Source organism: Dryobates pubescens, chromosome 5 (assembly GCF_014839835.1).
Source record: "Dryobates pubescens isolate bDryPub1 chromosome 5, bDryPub1.pri, whole genome shotgun sequence".
Classification (NCBI taxonomy): domain Eukaryota; kingdom Metazoa; phylum Chordata; class Aves; order Piciformes; family Picidae; genus Dryobates; species Dryobates pubescens.
The window spans coordinates 20,035,733-20,059,314 of NC_071616.1; the positions used below are offsets into that span (position 1 = coordinate 20,035,733).

General features: G+C 39.5%; 1 protein-coding gene across 1 annotated transcript; it reads right to left on the minus strand.

Annotated features, from left to right (window-relative positions):
• Nucleotides 1–983: 983 nt before the first annotated feature.
• On the minus strand, nt 984–16,431 carry SGPP1 (sphingosine-1-phosphate phosphatase 1). The gene is made up of 3 exons (XM_009903886.2): nt 15,602–16,431; nt 4,711–4,800; nt 984–2,971 (listed from the first exon to the last, which is right to left on the minus strand). The coding sequence occupies exons 1-3, from the start codon at nt 16,217–16,219 to the stop codon at nt 2,420–2,422; spliced, it is 1,260 nt and encodes a 419-aa protein (XP_009902188.2). The 5' UTR covers nt 16,220–16,431; the 3' UTR covers nt 984–2,419.
• Nucleotides 16,432–23,582: the final 7,151 nt, after the last annotated feature.

The following is a 23,582-nucleotide window of genomic DNA, read 5'->3' on the forward strand; positions in this document are numbered from 1 at the left end:
TTTTCCTTAGCCTCTTGAAAGCCATGCCTGAATGATGTTTTCACCCATTCTAGATCTTCCACAGTAGATTATTTTCCCTTAATAGTACAAAAGAGAAAGGACAGCTTTAAGGACACACTTATGCTGTAAATCTGAAGTTCCTAGAAGTCAAATACGTACCTTAACAAAAACAAACAAGCAAACAAATAGTTTTGCTCACTTGTCTCTTCTGTGCTAGAATTTAAACATTTTTCACTATCAACTTGAAAGCTAGGATATTTAAGAAGAATATGCCCTAAATTGTAGAGAAAGTTATCCTATTACTTTCACAAGTCCTCAGACTAACATAATAATTGGAAGTACATGACTTGCTCAGGGCTTTAAGCATTAGGCATTTTGTCTACATTCTCCCCAGCTATTCATTTAATTACTATTTTAGTGTGGCAAAGTCAAATCAGTGGAAATTCATCCCGAAAAGCCTTGGAAACCAATTTATCTTTTGCTGCATATTCAGCATCAAACCATGAAGAGAAACAGAACAAAAAATCAAATCCAGAAATATGCTCTGTAACAATTAACCATTTTCTACTAGAAGTCATTTAACACACTGAGTTCTGAATACATCAGTTTAAATACATTCATAGCTGTACATTCCAAATGCACTGAAGAGATGCATCAAAGTCAGCTTTTCACATCACCTAACACCAGCGTACCGTAACTTTGACTGCTTTGAAGAAAGAGATAAGAAGTTGATTTTGTTAATTTACATATTAACAGTCTGGAGATGCATGCTCCAATACAAAAAGAAGCCTTCCAATTCCAAAGACTGTTTACAAAGAAATAGAATGCAAAACTTACATCACTATACTGTCCAACTAAGATTATGTTTTTCCCGACAATAATATACAATACAAAATTAAGTAATTGACAGCCAGCCAGCATGACAGCTTTTGCTGCAATACAACATTTCCTGACATGGAAAAAAAAAACCACAAAATAAAGCAAATTAGGCAACACATTAACACAGACAAAATGAAACACAAAATAGGCACATGAGATTAGTTGAAGGGTCATATTCTACTCATCACTAAAAAGGGATCATGAAAAGCTGAAAAGTGCATTACAATTCAGTAAAAGTTGGATATGCATGAATCATTGGTTCATTGACCATGCTGTCCTGACTGCTCACAATCTGCCTATCAGAATGATTAAAAACTTAATTTGACCATTAAACAGTCTTGTAGCTATCTAAATCAGGTAAAAGTAATTATCACCTTTAAATATTGTATGTTAATGCATAAAAATACAACTATTTTCTCTAACATGAGGATTATTCCCAAGGAAGCATCTCAAAACAATGGTCCTTCTCAATTGCTTTGAATAATAAGAGAGGCCCATTTCTTTGCAGAATGGGGTGCTTTTATTGTTTGCATGTTTAGATAATAAATTTTGAATTATCTGTCCACTGTATAAACAATCTCCAGAAAAATATATCCTCTTCCAGTAGCTTACAATACACATTAAAAATACTTACAAAAGGGGTTATTGTCCATTTACAATATCTTGAGCTTAAGGACGCAATTCTTGGGTCATCCCATATACGCAATTTTCATTCAGGCTAAACTGAATATTCCCATTAACTTGAACCATGTCAGCAATGTGGACAATCTAACATTGAAAAATATCTGCCTAATTATGTAGGATTTTAAATAAAATTAGACATTTTTACATCACAGTATATATGGCATTTCTTAATTTAGCAACAGAAAGGCACAATCATTAAACCATAAAATACAGTACCTGAATCATACATGTTAGTGATACCTACCAATGCCAATCCAGACATTTTACTCTAGAGGGGGCTAAAGAAAAAAGCTTGTGTTCAGGTTTGGGTGGGTTTTTTTGGTTTTGTAGGGTTAGGTTTTTTTAGAAAAACTGAACCTCATTACTAGTTTGGTCCACTGGGAATGCCTATTAGCTGAAGCATCTTGAAGCAAGACTTCAGGAAAGAATAGAGGAAAGTCAATTTAGCAGTATGTTCCAACAACTTGAATAAATTACTATGAAATGGCAAACAGATCATTAATGGAGCCTTCTATGAGCTGTCAGACATACCTGTTAAAACCTCAATATATACAGGTACAGCATGACAGACATTCAGATACATTCATTGCATCACACACATACAGACTGTTATAGCAATAAACCCAGACACAGCATTTATAGAGTTTCAAGCACTTCTTGTGGATTGGCATTTGACTTGTGGCCCCATACCATACCCAAAGATGTGCAAACTTCTTTAAATGCTTTGCCTGATATGTATTGCTGTTGAAGTGAAGACCCTGCTAAAGCCAAGCTCATTGGTCTTCCCTTTGCAAACTAGTGCACCTCTTCCAAAAGGAACTAGCTCTGTTCTCCCCATTTAAAACAAAAAACTGCATCAGGAAAGGCCAATAAAATGGAAGAGGCAAGGAACAATAAACATAAGAGAGAACCCAACCATTCCATACGTTATATAACGATAGGGAAGCTCAACTTCCATGCGCTGTCTTGCTTTCCGTACATCCTCATGCGGTATACGAAATATTTTACATGCCAGTGGAATGGTGGCTTTTTTCATGGCTACTTTTGTTAACAACAGAACTATTACTCCAATTAACAACCGCAATATGGCTTTTCCAAACACAGTCACAGTGACAGAGGAAAGAGATAAAGGTAATGTTTCGGGAGAAGGATCTAGCTTTAGACCCACTATGTAGTTAACATGAGAGCCACAGGCTACTCCAGCACCACAGCCCAGTATCTGAGCTGTGTCTCCTCGTGATGTGCTCCAAGTGTCTAGAGTAAAAGAGAAGATGCCCAGAGCTAAGTGTAGACTGATGATAATTAAGGGTGCATATTTGTAAGTTAAGTTGAAGTTATCAATCAGGTCCACAACTGGATGGAAGACAACCAAGATGAGAATAGCATACAGAAATCCAGCAATAACATCCTGTTGAAGAGAGAGAAAGATGGTTTCAGTGTAATAATTACTTACAAAACTAATTTTAATTACATCAGCAAGACAACAAACTTAGGTTCTCTGTTGCTTCAAGTGATTTGTCAATTCCCATCTCTTCTTATATACATTGTACATTTAAGACAAGGATAAGGTAAGGAATTGCATTTGATCACCTATCAGTAGGACATGTGCATCAGATCATGAACGATCGTCAGTGAAGCTGTGATCAAACGATCCATGATCAAAGTTGTAGATCCTCCTATATGCCAGCTACAACGATCCTTGTCTGGACACTCCAGCCTACATGCTGTGCAAAAGTAAATCCAAGTGCCTGGGTGCCAATACACAGGCACGTCAGCAGCAACAGCTGGTAAGGCAGTTAAGGATCACTGCAGAATTAACAATGGTGCAAGAACAGACAACTGCTTCCAACCATTAGAGGAGAGGAAGAGATAACTTCTGTGGCCTCATACTTGATTTTCAGCTTTATTATCATTTTTTAAATGTGTTTTAAAAGGTTACTTTTAATTTATCAATAAATTTCAGTTACTGTTGATTAATCTGAGAATTATCTGCAAGTTTTGTCACCTTTAGTTCTCAAAAACAAATTTGCTGAAAGCTTTTTAGAAATCCAAGTGCTAGAATGCAGATCACCTTCATTCACATGCTTATCGCTTTTCCATATGAGCCAGCACATGGGACTTTCATCAGCAGTATTTGTATTCCTCTTTGATGAGCCACTTCTATTCACTTCCATTAATTGAATGCTCAATAAAAGCGCAAACAGAATTAACTGAAAAGTCAGACTTGCTCATTTCAGAAACAACTTTCTGCCACCTTTGCCATCCACCACCCTCCAATTTAGCCATCATGGTTGCTTTACATTACAGGCAACACATGGTTAATTGTGTTCACTCAAACATCGTAGACGATTCAGATATGAAACTGCTGAATACCCTAGTCTGCATAATGCATCACTATCTGTTGCATGACATTGTTCCAAGACTTGACTTGTCTGCAGAAACATCAGTTCATCCCAGTGGCTGTGACTTCGGAGGTCTCCCAATCTCTAACACAAATATGTCATTTAGTTTTTCTGAGCTGCCTTATTTTCACATTCTCCTTTTACAGTGTGTTCATCTACCAGCTTTTGAGGATCACTACCAAACTGTTTTCTACATGTTAGCTTTTCTCCTTCTAGGAAGTGATCCTCAAAAACCACTTAGGTCATCCTTACTAGTGGGGTCTTACATTCCAGTTACCATTTTGTAGTGGTTTTCTTTTCCTGTTTTACATTGCACACATTTGGGTTTTTAAAATCCTTTTTAATAATTAATTCTTGCATTTAGCATGGCACTCTGAAATGCACATTCTTTGAGCAGCTGAAATGCAACCAGAATGGATATTAACAGACACTTTCATCTTGCAAATTTAGTTCTACACTGCAGAGGAAAACTGTGCAGTCATCAATTTTAGCACGAAAAATGCTAATAAATATCAGCTAAGTTTCAAGAGTGGATTTGAGTTTATGAAAGTATAAATTAATAGAAGTTTGACATCCACTTTCAGCTATGATACCAATTTCTCTGCCAAAGAAAAGTAAATATTCTATTTCTACATATTAGGACATTCTAAAGAAACATATATATACACACATACAATTACTGCACTATAAAAGTGTGATGGAAGTTTATGAAATCAAATAAAGCATAGTAGGATTATTTTCTTACCAAAACTGAATGCATTCCCATATAAATGCGACTACAGCAAACCAAAGTACACCAGCAGAATGCAAGGATCAATCCAAACATAAGGGGATACTGGTAGAGGAAAAAAATTGAGAGATGTATTTAGAATTTCATAAAGTCAAAACATTAGTAAGTCAAACTTCTCCAACTTTTTTCCTTGTCCTTTTCCTTGCTATTCAGGATATATACTGGTCATATCTTTTCAGACAAAGCATAGCAAATTAGTAGGTCTTTGGGGCAGTCCTCTTGTCATGTTATGATATCCTAAATTAGCAATGTGGGCAGAGCCACTTAAATCTTGTGTTAGAAACTGTGGAACAATTTTACACTGGGTAAAGCTACTACTTGATATACTAGTATTGTTAACAACTAATCCCTGCAGAATCTAGCAGCTTCACCTTTCTCTGGAAAAAGAATCTCTAATAATTTACAAAGAAATTCAACTCCTTATACACTGGTTCAGAATTTCTGCAATCCTTGACTCTGAGATAAGTAATGTTTTTGTTCTCTACAAACTAATAAATTCCCTCTTAAAATCCATGTTTAATAGGCAACAACATTTCCATCTCGGAGAGGTTTTTTTTATTATTAATAAGGTCTATTTACCAGGAACAAAGAAAATCCTTAGTTTTATAAGCACTTATCAGCATGTACAGCAACTCAGTATCTTAGCTAACTTGGTTTTGGATACACATATGCTAATTCACATCTTGCAGCACAGCAAGACATACTTTCCCTGCTACCATATTGCAAAACATTGTACAAGACACAGCTTCCTTTTTTCAGTATTAAAAAGAATTAGCTCTACAAGAGATGCAGTCACAAGACAAAGTGGCATGCTTCCAGAATTGTTTCACTTCCTACGTGAAAGAAACTATAAACATATTCAATATAAACAGGCAGTCTAGATAGATGCATGTGAATCTCAGAGTGAGGTTTTAAGAACTACATGCAGTTTTATTGGTCTTTCCCTTGGTCCTTTTAAGGGTAACCTGAAAGGTAGAATTACCAAAATAAATTTAAAAAAAACACAACAAGAAAAAGAGAAAGTATCTTTAATCTTACTGGAGAAAGTTTTATGTCCACTGTGAAGACCACTTATCAGACTAACAAGCTTCTAAATGAGTCTTTCAATGAAAGGTTTGAGAGAAGATCGTCAATCTTCTGCATTATTCCAATATTCTCCTAATTCTCAGCCACAGGACTATGTTAGGAAGACAAACTTTTTAAAAAAGTTCTCAAATAGCTGGGAAGCTTGTTTCACATAAGAAACAGAGTTCACATTAAAATCAATTTTAAATGCCCAGCTTACAATTGCGTTACACCTAGTTAAACTCCAATTCCTGTAGCAACATTTGTCTTTATTTATACTACATTGACCTAAAAATTGTACCTTAACAAAATGACATACTTTATTGTCCATTTCTAACTGGAATGATGAAGGAACAAATGCAGTTTCTTGCCTTATGCTTATGCGATGAGGCTAATAATGGGCACAACACTAGTAACTAAGTTGCACCCCAGACACAACTGCAGAGTTATCAGATGCTGACATTGTTATAGCAGCCACAAAAGTAATCCTTGTATTCTGATGGTGCAGAACAGAGTACATTATTGCAAGAGCTGCCCCATCGCTCATCCACATTATGCCTCCACCATTACTTCCATTTATCTCAAAGAAGTAACACTGCCTGCTCCAGGGAATGCTCAAGCCCACAATTTCCCTGGGTGGTGCTCCGCTCTTCCCCTGCAAAGACTACCTAATCAGAAACACTGCATATAGGAATAAATCCTATATCCTCTAAAAGAGCTTCAAGCACCTCTTCACATGCTCCACAAACTGAAAGCCTCAAAAGACAGACTTCTTGTTTGTCAGTCTAGCAAGTGAAGATGTACTACCTCTAGAAGCAATGCAGACCTCCCAACCAGAAAATTTAATAGCGTCACAATTACTTTTGGTGGTAGAACGTGCATGTGAGTGTGTTTGCACACACGTCAAAAGCTTCAAGAAGTTTTGCCCATCTATACGACCTTTGTTTCCTGGCACACATCTTTTGTGCTTTCAGGTTCCAGTCAAGGGTAAGGCTTCTCCTTTAATAAGTACAGACTTTTCTTGTGTTTCTGAAATACTTGACAGAAACAGAAGCTGGAGCTTTATCAGGAAGACCAATGAAATGCTGGGGTCAGCAGACTACAGCAGCTAATGACACTGTGTGTAAAAAGTTGGGACTGTGTGGGAGAGGATGTCAGAGCAGCTAAACAGCAAGACCCCAAGAACAGAGTATGAAGGAAAAGGTGTGTGTGAGGAGTCCTGTTCTACGAGTCCTGGGCAGGTCATTGCAAACAGCAGGAAGAGCAGGATAAATTCTGAAATAGAAAGAAATGCTTGCTCTTACTTAGGAACTCTCAAGGGAAAGATGAAAAAAGGAACTGTATCAGACACTTCCACTTTGAAGAAAATTTTGGAAAGAATATTTGACTGTGTAATATCTCATTCTAATTCTGTTCTAAATAGTATTGAGAACAGATACCCATTAAAACATCCAAAAACACTGGCTAGTATAGTGTCTGTACTAAAGCATCTCTATCCAAGAGCTCAAACACTTCCCCATTGTGTCCCAAATAAAAAGTCAATTATATATTTAACCTTGATTCATACATTCTTAATTCAATTTAAAAATCCATTGTTACTTAAGACAAATTCTTCTTACTGAAATAGCTTTAGTATGACCTATGCTCAACAGTGTCTGCTGTATTAGGCACATACCGATCTATGGTATATCTAATACATAACAATCATCATCGCCAAAGTCCTAAACCCAGTTTCTTTCCACCCAAGAGAACTTACTCAGTTCAGTATACATAGCTGTATTGTACCCAGCCCACTCAAAACAAAGCAGGAGATGAAACAACTATTCAAATTTCCTCTGGAATAATACTCCACAACACAAGGGTTAAGTCAGTTTTTGTGATTGGTTCCAACACTGAACATTCCTCTCTATGCTCCCACCTTTATGCAGCCAGCACACTTGGACAACGCTCACTTTATCTGAGCTGATACTTGTTTTACTGACTAAAGAAAGCTTCAAACAAAGACATTTTTGTCTAAGATATAGGAATAAAATCTGACCTAAAGATTTTAGCCTTTACCTGTCCTGTTATGGTATGTTACACCCATACTTCCCTGCGCTGCCCACACAACTAATCTGATTTTCTTCCTATAACCCCAGTACCCACCTGTGGAGCACCATAAAACTGTGTGGACCCTGCGGTCCACTGGTCTCCCTAGCTATTTGCACAAATCCTTATTAAAAAAAATATTGAAAAAATCACAATACCCTGTCTCCTCCTTGGCCTGCTTTCACTCAATCCCTTCAAAAGTAGCCATCAGGTTCTAGTACCACCTACTTAAAATCTGCCTTGAGATAAGGCATCTGGATATAATGTCCTCACATGTAGGGAAAAGTGTACAAGGTGAGTAAAAAAGAGTAATAACACTCCCACACACCTTGCATCTTGTCAAGAACACTGCTCAGCAGTATGCCAAATCAGAATACCTACAAGGGACATAACCTTGATTCTCATGAAAGGCAGATACCATAAATTTACTTCCAAATTATTGTCTGCAAATAACACAATATTGAGGTACTAGCAAGCATTTTAAAAAAATGTTGTTTCATCTGGAAAATGACTGCCTATATTTTGCATATAGACATTGGTTATACCATGTGTTTAAGTATCTGTAACCTCCAACTACCTAGTAAACAAAATCTTCCCAAATACCAAAACATCTTCTATTGATATAGTAGTGCCTTAAGGCTATTAACATTTTTTTATCAGCCCTGCTTTGCAATAAATAGTGGATTTCACAAAGCTTCTCTTCCAATTGCAAATGGATCTCCAAAGACAACCCAAAACCGTAACGGCTTTTACTATGTTTTCTACTTATGATAGGCATATTTAATGAAAAACTAAATGTGAACAATATAAACTCATTTCAAGCAGTTATGGAAGAAAGCAAAACACTCATTTTTGAGGTTTGCTTGGGTTTCTCACTTCGGAAAACACTACGTTCACAAATTTGAAGATTAACAGCTATTTATTACCTTTGAGTTAGAAATTTTAGATCTACACTTGTATAGACATACTGACTGTCTCTACTTCAACGAAGGATATTAAAGCAAGACTGTTGGATTCCGGAGTTTTCAGTCTGATAGTTCCTCACAAACCAAATCTGACCGACAGAGGCACAAAGGATCGTAATTCACTCCTATTCTTAATTTTTTAGGCATCACAAGGCAGACTGGCATCTATCTCCTTTCAAATGAGGGTCTGAAAGGTTGACAGAAATCACAGTTAGCAGAGGTAAACAAACCTCAGGTTTCATTCTCACAGCTTGTTCTTTCTGACAAGAGAATTGACCTATCTCCATTCTTGACCATACTTTAAGAGCCAGATTCAGAAACAGCCCATTACAGACAAACATCTCAAACCCCGCCTCCCTCCAAGTTCATCAATTTTGAGTGTGGGGTGTATTTATTCAACTGCATAATGCTCTATTGTGTCTAAATAAAAAACATACAAACAGAAACAACAAAAACACCACAAAACACTCAAACAAAAAACCCACCAAAACACAACCTCCAACCTTACAACCTGACAATCTTAGCCTTGTACAAAAATACATACACTTGCATAGTACTCAATTTGAACTTCATGTGTTGACTCAAAGCCAACAGTAACATACACGGCATTTTTCTCCTTGACAAAAGTAGCCCACATTCCAAATTAGATATCCAGCTTACACAAATATTCTTCCAAAGGCCAGAATGCAACTTAGGTAATATTAATAATTATGGTACAAATACAGCATTAGAACATGAAGCAAAGGCTGATGGAATTAACAGCAAAAGAAAGACACTACCACAACCTCCAATCTTTCTTTTGCTGTTAATTCCATCAGTAGTAAATTAAACTGAATTAAATTGGTTATATTTGGAAAACAGCAGTGAAACCACTCCCAGTAAATCTTTGAAAATTTTTGCTCTATGCTTTTACTGGGAAATTCACAGTTATTTGACTGCATCCTCTGAAAAAGGCTTGCCCACTTCTGACTGGATCACACAGAAAATGTTTCCCTTGAGTGTCTGTCCTCTTCCCGCCCCTTCATCTGACTTTTTGCCAAGAGTCTTAATAACATAACCATTGTTTAAAAATGCTTGTAAGGAAACAATCTGTCCCAAAAGCTTTGACCTAGGTCAAAAAAATTCCTTCTTTCATGATGGAACATTCTTAAAACACACTCAAGATGCTTATTTCTTTACTTTTTAAAAGCACATTCCACACTGGAGAAGTCTCCAGCATCCATGAAGGGTTCCAAACTGATTTTCTAGTATTTTCAGTGTTCTACAATATTACCAGATGACCTTTTTTAATCTTATAACAGCTTGAGTTTGAGACAACTATTTTAGGCCATAGATCATTGAAAAATCTAAGCAGCATCTGCAGCATCAGGCTTTTAGTAAGATATCTGGGCTATGTATTTGGAACAGTCATTAGAAAAGCTATAATCCATATTTACAGCAATGAGTCTGAGACATGGGTTCACCAGATGAGTACAAAAAGCACAGCATATAAATGATTTTCTGGAGGGTGCAGAAAAGAGAGGAGGATGGTTAAGAAGAAAAGAACACCTATTGGTCAATCTAGGAAGACCAGACAAACAAGTGGCTTTTCGAAAAAGGCCAAGTGGTAAGTAGCACTGGTTAGGCTCCTGTTATCACTCACTTCTTTCTTCCACTGACAAACCTTAACATTAAAAAATGTAAAAATGTGAGTGTTACACATCACTGTGAAAACTTCTTTAAATTCCAAGACAAGTATTTCAGTGCCAGTCCTGCAGGCAGTTGAAAACCTTAATTTTCTGCTACACATCATCTGTAAAGAAATTAAAGGAGTTACAGTAGGAGATAGAGTCTGTTACTTCTTTTCCTGCAAGTCATTAAAAACAACTAAGAATCACCTACATGTTGCTCCGTTTATGTCTCAAACACCTTAAACATAGTTTTTTTCCTGCACACTGGAGTTTTCTCAGGTTAATCAACATACCCCTGCTCTGAAAGTACAAGGAAAAATTGCTTCAGAAGGATTTCCTTTGAATCCTTTCATCAAAAACTCTGCAGCTAATCTACAGCACTTGTTTTTACATATTGCCCCCAAGGTCCTTTACATTAAAGATTTGCTTACACAAAATTTTAAAAAAATCTATGTAATGCCAGTCAACGCAGTCTAACGGGACAGGCTGCTGCATACCTCTGGCATAAGATCTCCAACAAGATTCCTAAGAACTCACCGTGCTCTTTTTAAATTTTTAAGAGCACCTGAATCAATCAGGTGTCACAACTTTTTCAGCTTCTTTTGTAAAAGAAGTGCCGCTGTTAATATGGTCCACAAAAGACAAATCGAATACACAAGACAAGGCCAGTGCTGAGCCTCCAAATTCCAATCCCTCTTTCTCATGAGCTCTTCATTGTATGGGCAATTCTGGTTTTTAGATCACCCCTTCAGCTAAGCTTTTCACATCAGAAGAGCTTTTGTTTTACTGTTTCTTTTAAAAAACACATGTAAGAACATCAATTAGACTAGCACATACCTCTCTGCCTTAGTTTTTTCACAGTTTAGAATTTCAGCCAAAATCCATTTGGGCTTTTCTGAGAGATAAGGTATCTCTTAAGAAAGGAGTTTCTACTTGCTCTTCCACACAGATTTCATATGTAAGAGATGGCCTCCTATGTGTAGCTTCCAGCTTATCATTACGTTGTTCTCACTGATAATACAAAACTTTCAACAAGGTCAGACACTTAAACCCACTTAAACTTTGACCACTTTCTGTAAAATCTTCACTATAGCAACACTGACTAGACTATTCATCCAGCCCCCGTAACCAATTATTCCCTGTTTCCAGTGGGGATCTCAGAGAAGTTAGTTAGCCTTTTGAAATTAAAGAGCAGGCAGACACTTCTAGAGGGAGAATTTAGTAGTGGTCAATGAGAATCATGGAACAACGCAGATCTCTCTGAAATCCCAATACATACCCTGTCAAGTCCGTCTCATTTGATTAGATTCATCAGCTCTGGTTGATAAAAATAATGGTGCAGCTGAAAGATTTCTGGAAGGGTGTTTTACATGGTACCACATGATGTTCTCACACAATTGGTACTACAGAGAGTCAGTAGAGCACTAATAAAAACTGGAAAATGCTTTTAGGTGCGTCAAAGAAAGTATTGCAGAACAGATGCACTCTCCTGCAGGTTTCGCAGCAGTGCTTATTAAGGTTGCCATTATCATCAGTGGAGTGGAAATAGTCACTGATGATAGCATTTGCATACAAAACATTGGCAGACAAGTACACAGAGAGGACAATGATGTCATATTCAGTGATCTAAACTGTTTCAGAAGATAGGTCTGTTCAAATATTCATACATTTGGTTAATGTAGTTACAGACGCCAGCTACTCATCAATCAAGGCTCTGGGCTCCTACTATCAGCTTAAAAGTTCGTTCAATGGCCTACAGTGACAGCAGCTCCTGAGTCAGCTCATTAATGCAGAGCTCAGGAAGGAGTGCAAACCCATCACTTCCTAATCCAGACAACTACTGCTACAGCCAGGCTGCATTCTGGAGGAACTCTGGGAGAAGCATTTTCTGTCTTTCTGACAGGTTTGTTTTGGCTTTTTCCCTCCTCAAAAGAAAACAGGTGAGGTACCATCTTAACTCAAGCACTTCCAATAAAGTATATATTGATATGTATTTGAAATAAGCAGCTCAAAGTAATCAAAATATAAAGAAGCCTTTTTCTCGTAGTCTCAACCTTAGGCTTTTGGAGATTTTCTAGATAATTAGTAGTTCACACTCTCTTCCTCCCTGTTCAAGACATGATATAAACTAACCTAGCTGAAACTGCCACCATTTCAAAGAAAACAGGTTTTCTCCAGGGTGATAAAGGTGTATTTTTTCCAGATCATACTAAGATCTCTAATCTTGCTGTCTTTCAAGTGTTTTTCCTCCTTTTTCAGGGTATCAGAGCTTCAAAGGCAGAAAGAAAAATATCAACATCTATAAGACTCCTAAATTCCCAAGAGTTTCTGGCAGGAGCTTTATATTTCAAGGTTACTGAAGTGTCTTTGAAACAAATCGTTTCTGTGCTGTGATTTAACAGTATCAAATAAACAAAGATTATGTAAGTAGAATCAAAAGTTTCAAGCACACTCTCATAATACAAGGAGAAACTGAAAACTTACATGCCACAATAGACAGAACAGTTAGCTATTAAGAAAATTATCTTAACATATAATTTGTTTCTGCCTGAAAGTTGGCTGCGTTGAATATTCCCTATGTCTGCCTTGCTGTGAAAATGTCACAACTATCTTCAAGTAAAATAATTTCAGAGATGATGTATTTTTAACAACTGCATTTATAAGCATATATTTTTGTTTTAGTGTGTACAGTCAAGAATCCTTTTGATTACTATGTGAAAGGAAAATAATTCAAAAAGCATTAGGACTCTCTGCTGGAGAGTTATAGCTGTATGTGGTTAAATTTACAGCCTTGCTCCACTGTGATTTTTCTGAACAAAGAGTCCTAAGATGTGGGCTTACCCTGATAGGGCCTGCGCAATGCTTGTTTATACTGAAAGACTGTACCTTAACATTTGCCAACAAGTTTAAATCTAAACATCTGTATCTACTGATAAGTAAGTATAATTTGATAAAAATCAGAGTCATTACAAGCTCCTTTATCATTAGCAGCTTTCCAAGAAGTTCCAGTGTCGATCTTTATTAACCTCTCCTATTTCCAGCAAGTGTTGACTAAATTGTCATGTAGATTCTACTTCCATTCAACACAAGTAAACTATGGGGAACAGCAGAAACCTTAGATGAAAGCTTAACTCTTTAGAGGGGAATCAAAAGATATTAAACATGGCATAGGTTAACTTCTGATTAATATTTAGGAGTATTTTAGAAGTAAGAAGGACTATTAAAAAAAACCCACTAATATTTTTAAATGTTAGAAGGTGGTTTCAGAGAGGTCTGTCATTCATACCTATTTCATAGGGAAAAGGAATTAAAATTAAGGCTCCAACCCGTTACTGTTACTTCCTCATTTCTTAAGCATGGTTCTAAAATAACAACAAGTCTGAACACTTATTATTTCTTAATATGTATTCCTTATAACTATGGTTAGTCAATTAGCACAGGATTTCACAGACAACAGTTGCAGGGCTGGCAAAATGAAGACTGAACTTGGTCCACTCAAAAAAACACCATTTCACATGTTGTCAGTTTGCTGGTTCTATAAAAGCAATTAAGCTGGGTTCTCCTTTGTACACATGACAACAGACTGTGCAAAGCTAATCGACTGATACTACTAAATGAGGTTTCCCACGTGTAAGGAAATAGAAATCCCATTCATGATTCCAACTGCAGTAATCAAATGTTCTGATTTTAGCCAGGCATTTAAAAAACAAACAAAACCAAACCACACAACCCAAAGCAAAACCAAACACCACAACAAAAAAAAGCCCAAACATGAAGCATCTCGGTGACAAAACTCCAAACATTTATTTCATAAACACCCACAAAGTGTGACATTACACGATGCCTGCACAACTCTAGTAGAGCGATACTTCACACTTTCTTAGCAAAGAAAATGAATCTCTCATAGCTTTCTTTTGGACACACTGTATCACCCTGCAAAAGTAGATACAAAAAGTTCATTTGACCAGGCCAAATACAACCGCCAACCTTCGCCTATCTCTTTTCAAACACCCATTCTTTATTCTGAGATAGAGCCACGAAGTGTCACACTGAAATCAAAACAACTAACTCGTGATTGTTATCAGTACTGGAAAGACAAGAGTTCAGCCGAAAGGGTTCTCTCTGCGAATATGACAACACATCTCACTTAAACCAGGAAGGTTTTATAAACAGAATTTGTAAACATTGACAAGAGTAAACTTCTTGCATAACAACTTAAAAGCCCTGCACTGAAAATATGTTGCCTGGGAAAGCCTTCTCCCTCATTTACTACTGAAACTGGAGCAGTGATTTAGATCTGAACGCGTGCTGTGCTTTCTTTGGAGTTCTTACTGTTGCCCACACTGCTAAGAGCAAGCACATGCAAGCCGCAGCTTGCACAAACCAGATGATCAACAGTGTTTTTACTTAATCTATTGACCCAAAGCACAATAATCTTAAAATTTTGCTGAATGAAGGTGATGTAAAGATCAGATATTATCAATTCCCGCTAATTATTAGCACACTGATAGTTGTAAAACCATCTGAAAGTATAGGTACTCTACAAAACGGGAGTAATAATTTCCAGTTAACAGGTAACAAAACTAACAAAAAAAAAAAAAGAGAGAGAAATGGCTAAAGCTACAGACTGACTAAAAACAAAGGATCAGCAAAAAGCCCTTTAGTTCCGGGCTCTCCACCAAATTCTCAAGCACTAAAACCAAACGCCTGTAAAAATATCAGATGCCTATCCAAACTTTGTGCAAAGCTCTACAAGAAGTAAGCTGAAAAAGTCACAACAAGAAAATGTAGATTGCTAACAGACTTTCTAATGCATACAGAGCTAACCATGGAAAGTCAGCAGAACTTCCATCCAGAAAACAGAATTCTGAGAACGGCTCATTACCTGAGCACTGGTCTAGATCACAGAAAAATAAGGAAGGCGGACAAGGTGAAAAGGCAGCAATTTCACTTTTTTCCCAAACTCATGCCTCCTCTTCCAAACGACATCAAGTCTGTCAGCGCCTTAGTCCGCGGGGATGGGAAACACAGGGAGAAGGACAAGGAGGTAAGCATTACCTGCCAGCGGCCGTAGCTGAGCAGCAAGAGAGCCAGGGGGATGGCGGTGCCCGACATGGCGTGGGTGGAGGGCATGCTATACTCGGAGTTGTAAAAAACTTCCAGCTTCACTACGGGCGGGGAAGCAGGCCGCGGCCAGCGGATGACATCCTTGGTGCACTGCCCCAGGTACATCACCCACACCCAGATGATGATAAGCCTCCGCCCCAGCCAGGCGTCCAAATTCCAGATGCAGAAGGGGAAGAAGAGGATGTAGAAGAGCTCATTACCGAGCTCCGTTCCCAGGCTGAAGAGATAGTAGAGGAAGCGGCTACGGGTGGAGAACTCCTGGCTGCCGTCCTCCTCCGTTAGAGAGTTGCGGCGCGGCCTCCTCCTCCACCGCTGCGGGGGGACTGCCCCGCCGGGCACGGTCCCGTTGCCGGCGGGATGCCCTTGCTCTTCGGCCCGCTCCGCGGCCGGAGGCCCGCCGTTAACCACTGGCCCCCCGCCTCCAGCTCGCTGTTCCGCGTCGGCCCAGCCCGAAGGCCCCTCCACCCCACAGAGACGCTGGAAGGCGGCCACTTTCCGAGGGTCCTGCAGGTGGGCGGCCAGCCGGGCTAAGCGCCGGCGGAGAGCCATGGTGGGAGAATGAGGCCGCCCGCGAGGGGCAGGCTAAGGGCGGAAAAGAGCTGCCCAGTACGGCGGGCGGGAAGCTGAGGTGGTGCTTCGCCTGCGGGGCGGCAGCACGGACGGTGGCTCCTGTGCGTGCCGCGGGAAGGGGGGAACCCTGAGGAAACCCGTTCGAGAACGAGGAGTCGCCGAGCGACGGATACTGCCCGGCTCCTCCCGCCTCGGGCCGCCGCCACCACCGCCCGCCCTCTGCTCGGCTCCCCGCGCCACTCCGGCTCCTGCCCGACTCCGACACCGTGCCCGCTTCGCCCGCCGTTCGCTCGCTCCCTCACGCGCGCACCCGCCGCCGCCCCTCGCCGTCACTGTGTCTCCGCGCCTGCGCACAACGCCCGCCACCACGGGGATCCCCCGAGAAACCTCACGGCGGCGCGGATTGGTCTCGATTCTCTCCCTATCCCGCCCTATACTGGCAAGGGGGCCAATCAGGGCCTATCATGGAGCGAGGCAGCGGGCGGTGTGCTTCGGCCTCGAGCGTGCGGCGCGGAGGCAGCAGTGGGTTTGTGTCTGCTCGCGGTCCTTGGCCTCCGCGGGGCACTGGAGGCACGCCGGTTCCTGCTCGACTTCAGCAGCCCTGTCACCGACACCACTGGTCCCCGGCGAGCTAATTAACTTTTCTCCTGACGCGGGGTGAGGTGCTGCCGCCCTCGCTTTAGCCACCGTGTGTCGCCTTCGAGTCCTTCGCCTGACTGCCTTCCTCTGCGCCCAGCTCGAGCTCAGAAGCCTAAATCTGGTGGTGTAGAGATGAGAGGGAAAGCTGTTTTCAGATAGAGCCTGTGAGTGGTCTTTCCCGCAGCGGTCAGTGCCATTATGCGGTGGAGGCGATGGGTCACCGCAGGGACGTGGAGCAGGCAGATGCTGAGGGAGGTTTCTGCTGGCTGCGAGGGAAGGGGTCGTGCCTTGCTCCGTCTCTCCATAGGTGGGACGAGCTTCCACGCCTCCTGCATGCAGGGTGTGCTTGGCTTAAAATTCATAAGGAGGTGAAAACTTATGATCAGGTCCTTTGAAAATCCTTTGAAAGTCAGAAATTATGAGCTTTGGTCACCAGTGGTGTCTGATGCCTCTGCCTGTCCAACCGATACTGATTTACAGCTTTCTAATAGTGCTGTGTGTTTTGCCACAAATTTAGGAGGTTAAACAACTGATAAATGTGCTGCTTTGTGCCGTTTTAGAAAAGGCTGATCAATAGAACCCAAAGGACAAGTTAGTTTAATAGCTACTCTAATCAAAACTGACAATCTGATGTGAAATTCAATAATAAAAAGTTGAAATGAGGGAATATAAGACAAATCCACACAAGCTGGTACTTGACTCAGACATTGTACTGAATGATATTAACATTGGGTGCATGCACTGCCAATAAACCATTAAAATGGCCAGATCTCAAGATGAGGAAGTCTGTAGGAAAATTTAGTTTAAAGAGAGGGTGTCTAAAGAGGTTGCAGTGGTAGGTTCTATGCTGTACTGCATTTTTAACTGATCTGGAAGTGAATCTAAACCTGCTGCTGCAAAAAATTCATCTCCAGGAATAATGGAGTCTTAAATAATGATGAGGAAGGGCCACTGATCAGGGCAGTTGGTAGAAGCATCTCACTCAAACTTTGTGAATTTTAATCCAGCCAAATAAAATGATACCTATCTTAAGAACTAACTCTGGAGGCTCTAACTGGAGAACAGAAGTCTATATCCAGGGAATGTAGTGACTTTGAGAAGGATTTAAGGGTCCGAATAAGTAAGCAATTAGATACAGGCTGAACTGTATGCTGCTGTGGCAGAAAAAGGATGAATCCATGTATAAATAAAGGGATTTTAAAAACTGTTTGCTTCTCATGGCTGGCCTCAACAATGCCATCCACAGGACAGTGCATACATGTCTTGGCTTCAGTTTTGAAGGGGTACCTTGGAAAGTTAGAGCAAAAACGTGAAGCAGAATATTCTGAAGGTGGGAGAAAATGCACACACTGAGAGGTTTTAGGAGTTCAGGCTGTTAAAAATTATCTTAAAAAGGATTGGGAGGTGTCTTGGTGGAAGTGTATAGGAACAGTTCTGGGGAAAAATACAGAATATTAAAAGGCTCTTTTATCTTTTCAAAAAAGGTATACTAAATAATGGCTGGAGGCAAAAGCCAGTCAAATTCAAAGAGGAAATAAGATGCACAGTTTTTACATGGTTAACCACCAGAACATATTCTCAGGAGAAGTTGAGGATTTTCCATCGTTTAATTTCTTCTGTTGCAGGTTAGATGTATTTTTGAAAACTATTTTTTAGCTAAGCAGAAGTTATGGTTTATTTTATTGGGCAGTTACAGGTTGAAATCTGATGGTCTGTGATATACACAGTGACAGGTTAATGTAATGGGACCATCATGGTTTAATGTCTGCCAGAAGCAGGTGTTTCATTAATAACCATGAACATTAGAATCAATTCTTTTTGCTTTAAAATACTCATGGTCTATAAAAAGATTACTTGAATGAAGGTTTTGGCTGTAGAATAGAATTACTAAGACAAAATATTGCCCTTTTACTTCAGTTACCTGGAAAATTTTCTCTGCATTTCTATTTAAATTTCTGAGGGAATAGATCCTTGCAAGAAAACTTCCAAAGTCTGGATAATAATCCTCCAAGAAGTATTTCATAAGGTGAACATCAATTATACAAAATTGCCTCAAGGCCAAGAGAATTGGAATGCACCAAATGAATCCTGATAGATTTCCTATATTGTACATTATATATTGCATATGTTTGCCTCGTACAGTCTTAACCTCAATTGAAGCATTATCATAACATGAATATTTATATTACCAGTGGAAGAGCTGCTATTACTGAAAGAGGGATGAATGAAATATAAATAAGATTTCAGATCAGCAGCTTGGCAGAGAAACACGATAAAACCACCCCTGAAATAGTATGATCAATGTTTCTATCTTGAGAGTGGAAGATGTGCTGTCATTTCTGTGCCTTCAGTGAAATGTGTGATGCTAATCCTGAAAGATACATGTGCTTCCTAATTTGCATCCTTCCCCTTTTCCTGTCTCTTGAGCAGAAAATGCAAAGACAGGAGCTGAGAAGCAAGCTTCTGCCTTCTTTTGTGCATTTTCCCAGAGTCAGGCCACAAAGAGTCTCCCCTTAAACACAAAACACACTGAAATCTGTTAATTAACTTGATGATGAATTCTGGAATGAGATCTGAATAATTGTACAGGGGGAAAAAAAATCATAGTGATTACAAAGGATAAAATAAGACTTGTCTTTATGATGTGTGCTTGGTAACTTTTTTAAGTCACCAAGTTAAGCAGAAAGTGTTTGTATGTGTGTTTGAAACTTGTTTACTTTGAGCTATTAGAGTGAAAATTACATTAATACTGAAGCAGCTTTTAAATGACCTTTGTGCATTAGAAGTAGATAACCTTTGCAGTGGGCACTCCAGGAGGAGTGTGAAGTTGCACCCTATAACTGAACTTTTCCAGATAATGTGTTTTCCTTGTACTATCTGCAAAGCTGTGGCCCCAAAGCTGGCATGAATTGCAGCTTCCCATACCAGTGCTGTCTGAGCATGCACCCATTATACGTGCGTTTTCAAGCATGCCTGCCAAAACAGCGTACTCACAGCCACATTCCCACAGGCTGTAAATATTTGACAAGACAGCTGTGGGAATCAATGGCAAATGATGAGAAGAATACATCATACTTACAGCTGCTGCTATGACCACCCTGCCCAAGTGAGAGGAGCAGAAGGAGGCATTCCTTGTTGAAGCAGAACATCCTGCTTGGCATCTGTTTGGATGACCACTGTGAATATATTTAAGGTGCTGCTTCTGCCTTGTGAAGCTTTAAACAGTCAGAGACCAGTTTATCTGAGTCATCAACTGCCAATTTTTTCTCTTAATGTAACTCAAGGAGCGGGTGGAGGGGCATTCTCCAGGACTGCAGGACTTCTGTCATCATCTGAAAAAGCTTGAATCTGGTCGTCTTTCTGTGCAAAAGACATCTGTTTGATAGGATTTTGTGAAGAGAATTAATGATGAAGGATGGTGTCATGACTTAGCCTGGCAGGTAGCTACTGGAAAGAAAATTAACTCTATCCCAGGTGAAACCAGGACAAATGGAAAGGAGTATCTGCAGAGGGCCGAATGACTAGTTTCCTGATGAAATAATTATTCTAATGCTGCTAGGTTTTGTTATATTATTGATTATGTTAAAGTGCCTGAAGTAAGAGGAAAGATTAGTTTTAGACAGTTTTGAATGTAAATCAATAAAATGTGTTAATTGTGCCAGGTTTATTATTACTTTTTAAAAGAAATTGGTGAGTTGAATGCCTAGATTTCAGAAGGTAAGAGTGTTTTTATAGTCTTGAAAACTTATTTCCAAATAGAACCTATTACTGTAAGAAAAAAACAACAAACCACAAAAAACCAAACCAAACAAGTAAAAAACAAGAGAGTGCTTTAATTTGTTCTTTAGTATGAGCTACTGCAATAGCTCAGTGAAGGAGCTCTGGGGAAGTGCTAGTGTTATATTAACAGCAGCGGGAGAAAGCACACACTGAAGGGTTTTCAGCTCACTCACTCTCTACTTGGACGCTGCTGAATTCTGCACAGTACTTTCTTAGTAAGCATTTTAAGGTGTTAAAATGTAGCTTATCTCTCTACAAGTTACCACTCATGAATTCTAGTGATAGCTTTTTTCAATAGCACACTAAAAGAATTCCACTATCTTTAGTAAAAATGCATTTAATGGACCAGTGTAGCACTTATCTTTGGTAAGTAAGGGCTCACAAGTATGTTCTCCATGGGTAGAAAAAGTTAAGTGGCTTGGAAGGAATAAGATTTAGTTCTTGCCTCTTGTTGATATTCTGATTGCTTTGCTAAAGACTTTACCAAATAGATTAAAAAAAATAAGTTCAATGATTTGCTGTAATCCCCTGAAGTTCCATATATAAGAGTGCCGCCTTATTTTTTGTTAGGTATTAGAACACTTTCCTTCTATGATTTGCTTTTGTAAATCTGTTAGAGTCTTTGCACAAGTATCCGTGTTCAAGCACTATTGAATTGCTGTAGCATTTGGGTATGACAGGAGAAGGTCTCTGGGTACCTCAGAAATCGGATCCATTGGCAGACCAGATAAATTGAAACATGAATGGCCAAATAACATTAACTTAGCAACAGTACCATCAAAAACAAAACCAGAAACCCCAGGCTTTGGTGCATGTTTTGCTTCAGAGTGACAGGTCTGGATTTTGCAGGGAATGGAATCAGGTGGCTTTGGTGTGTCCCTGTTTTAGCACAGGATGGTACAGCGGCACGTGTTCTCATGTCACAAGATGTACTTATTATAATGCCACCTCATTTAGATGAGGGATAAGTATGCCCATCCTTATGGCATCTGCCCAGCTGCTTGGGCTGGTTTTTCTTTTCTTCTTCACCTGGCTATACTGACACATATCCTTGGAAAGGCCCAGAATTTTGGTGACTTAGATAACTATATGCAGATCCAAGGTGTACAATGTTGTGGTTTGTTACAACAAGCGGGAATGAAAAAAGCCAAAGATAAGTAATAAGAGGCTACAGTGACAGGGCTGCCTCCATAAGGTCATTCGAGGAATGCAGTTGTTAAGAGCCTTTTCATTCTCCTGTGAACTTCAGTCCATGTGTTTAACCATGTCACATGCCATTTCAAACCATTCTGATAAGGTGCCATTATGTAAGGAGCATTTCTGTTATGTTAAAAATAAGATTACCCAATTTTCGATGTTATCTGAAATTATTATATGTCCTCAATTATAGCATGAGAATATCTTAGAATCTAATGATTGTAATTTGCAATCTAAAGGTTGGCAACTCTTCAGAACAACTCTATGAGGGAGTGGAATGCATAATTACCACCCCCTTCATTCTTCAACTGGGAAAAAGGCACATTTGGTAACAGTTTCACTGTGCTCCCCTTTCTTTCATTTTCCCACATTCCTGTAATTTTGTTTTTTACATTTTGTAATCTGCCGTCTGTGTGGTGAGAAAATGAAGATTACACACACAAACACATGCGTGGTGCCTCAAAGAGCCCAGAAAATCATGAAGCAACAGCGAATCTTTGGTCTTTGTGCTTTTTCATCCCAGTATTTGGAAGTGAAAGCAATTACATTTAGAAAGGCAGGGGAGAGGCTGGTTACTCTGTGGGTGAGTAGAGTTTGTTTGCTCTTTTTTCAAAAACAAGGAATGAAAAAAGAAGGAGGTTTAGATTCCTGCTTTTTCAAACACTTGGGTTAGTAATACCGAGTTGTGGATGTGAAACTCTCATTTCTGGAAGGTATTTATTCATTCTGGCTACCAGGAATTAATTTGTAGAATTGCTTGGTTTTATTCAGAATAGCTGACACTGCCTTCATTCCCATGCTCTCCTCTATTATCCACACTGCCTGTGAAGAGACAAGGTACTCACCTAGTGCATGCACCTGTTTGGGCACCATCACTGCATTATTTTATAGCTATATTTTATTACTATCAAGAGAGCAGGGGAGAGATAGAATAAAGCAAACCCCCAAACCTGTGCATAGATCTTAATCAGCCTAGAGCCCAGAATTAGAGGGCTCCATCTCCCACAGTCTGAACTTTTGTGCTTATACAGTATTTTCAGCCTTTTTATCACTCATTCCTGCAGATATTTGCCCTTTAAGAAAGGACTAAGTTCTTTCATACTGACTTGCATCAGCTGCAATTATTGCATATTGGATCAAATTTTATGTGTCTGAAGCCAACTGTGCTGCAGGGGCAAACAACTGCTGAGAACTCCTAGCAGCAGGAGACTTCTTGTTGGAACATGCTGCGAGCAGCAGGGATCTCAGCTCCTGGTTCCTCAGTGGCAAAACCTGCTCAGTGATGGTCCAGTTCAGAGAGCACATTATCATTCCAAGGATGAAAATGAGCCTCTCCATAGGGCATTGCAGAGTTGGGGATCCCCCATGATTCCCCTCAGAGACAAGCTGATCACATCCTAGGAGTTACAACTTCATGGATAAAAAGAGAAATTCACTTTTCCAGAGGCTAGATGCATTCTGATTACTCAAACTCATCAAAGGGATTCACCCTATACTCCAGTAATGGGAAGGAAATTGTGGGAATCAACCTGAATAGCAGGAGCAGAGAGTTTACCACATGGCATCCTAGGACATTAAAACAAGGAGAAAAGTAGCATGTTCAAATCCTACCATCAGACTCAAAAGTTCATGTGCAGGTAACTAGGCAAGGCACATAGGTGCCAAATAAAGCACTAGGGAAGACAGATTTGATATGATAAGAGACTTAGGATTGAAGTATGAGATA

Coding starts and splice junctions, on each gene's coding strand:
- SGPP1 (XM_009903886.2), bottom strand. CDS start 16,219: ATGGCTCTCCGCCGGCGCTTAGCCCGGCTGGCCGCCCACCTGCAGGAC. Junction 4,801..15,601: donor TCAGCTACGGCCGCTGGCAG/GTAATGCTTACC, acceptor TTCCTCTACCAG/TATCCCCTTATGTTTGGATT. Junction 2,972..4,710: donor TGGGAATGCATTCAGTTTTG/GTAAGAAAATAA, acceptor TCTCTTCAACAG/GATGTTATTGCTGGATTTCT.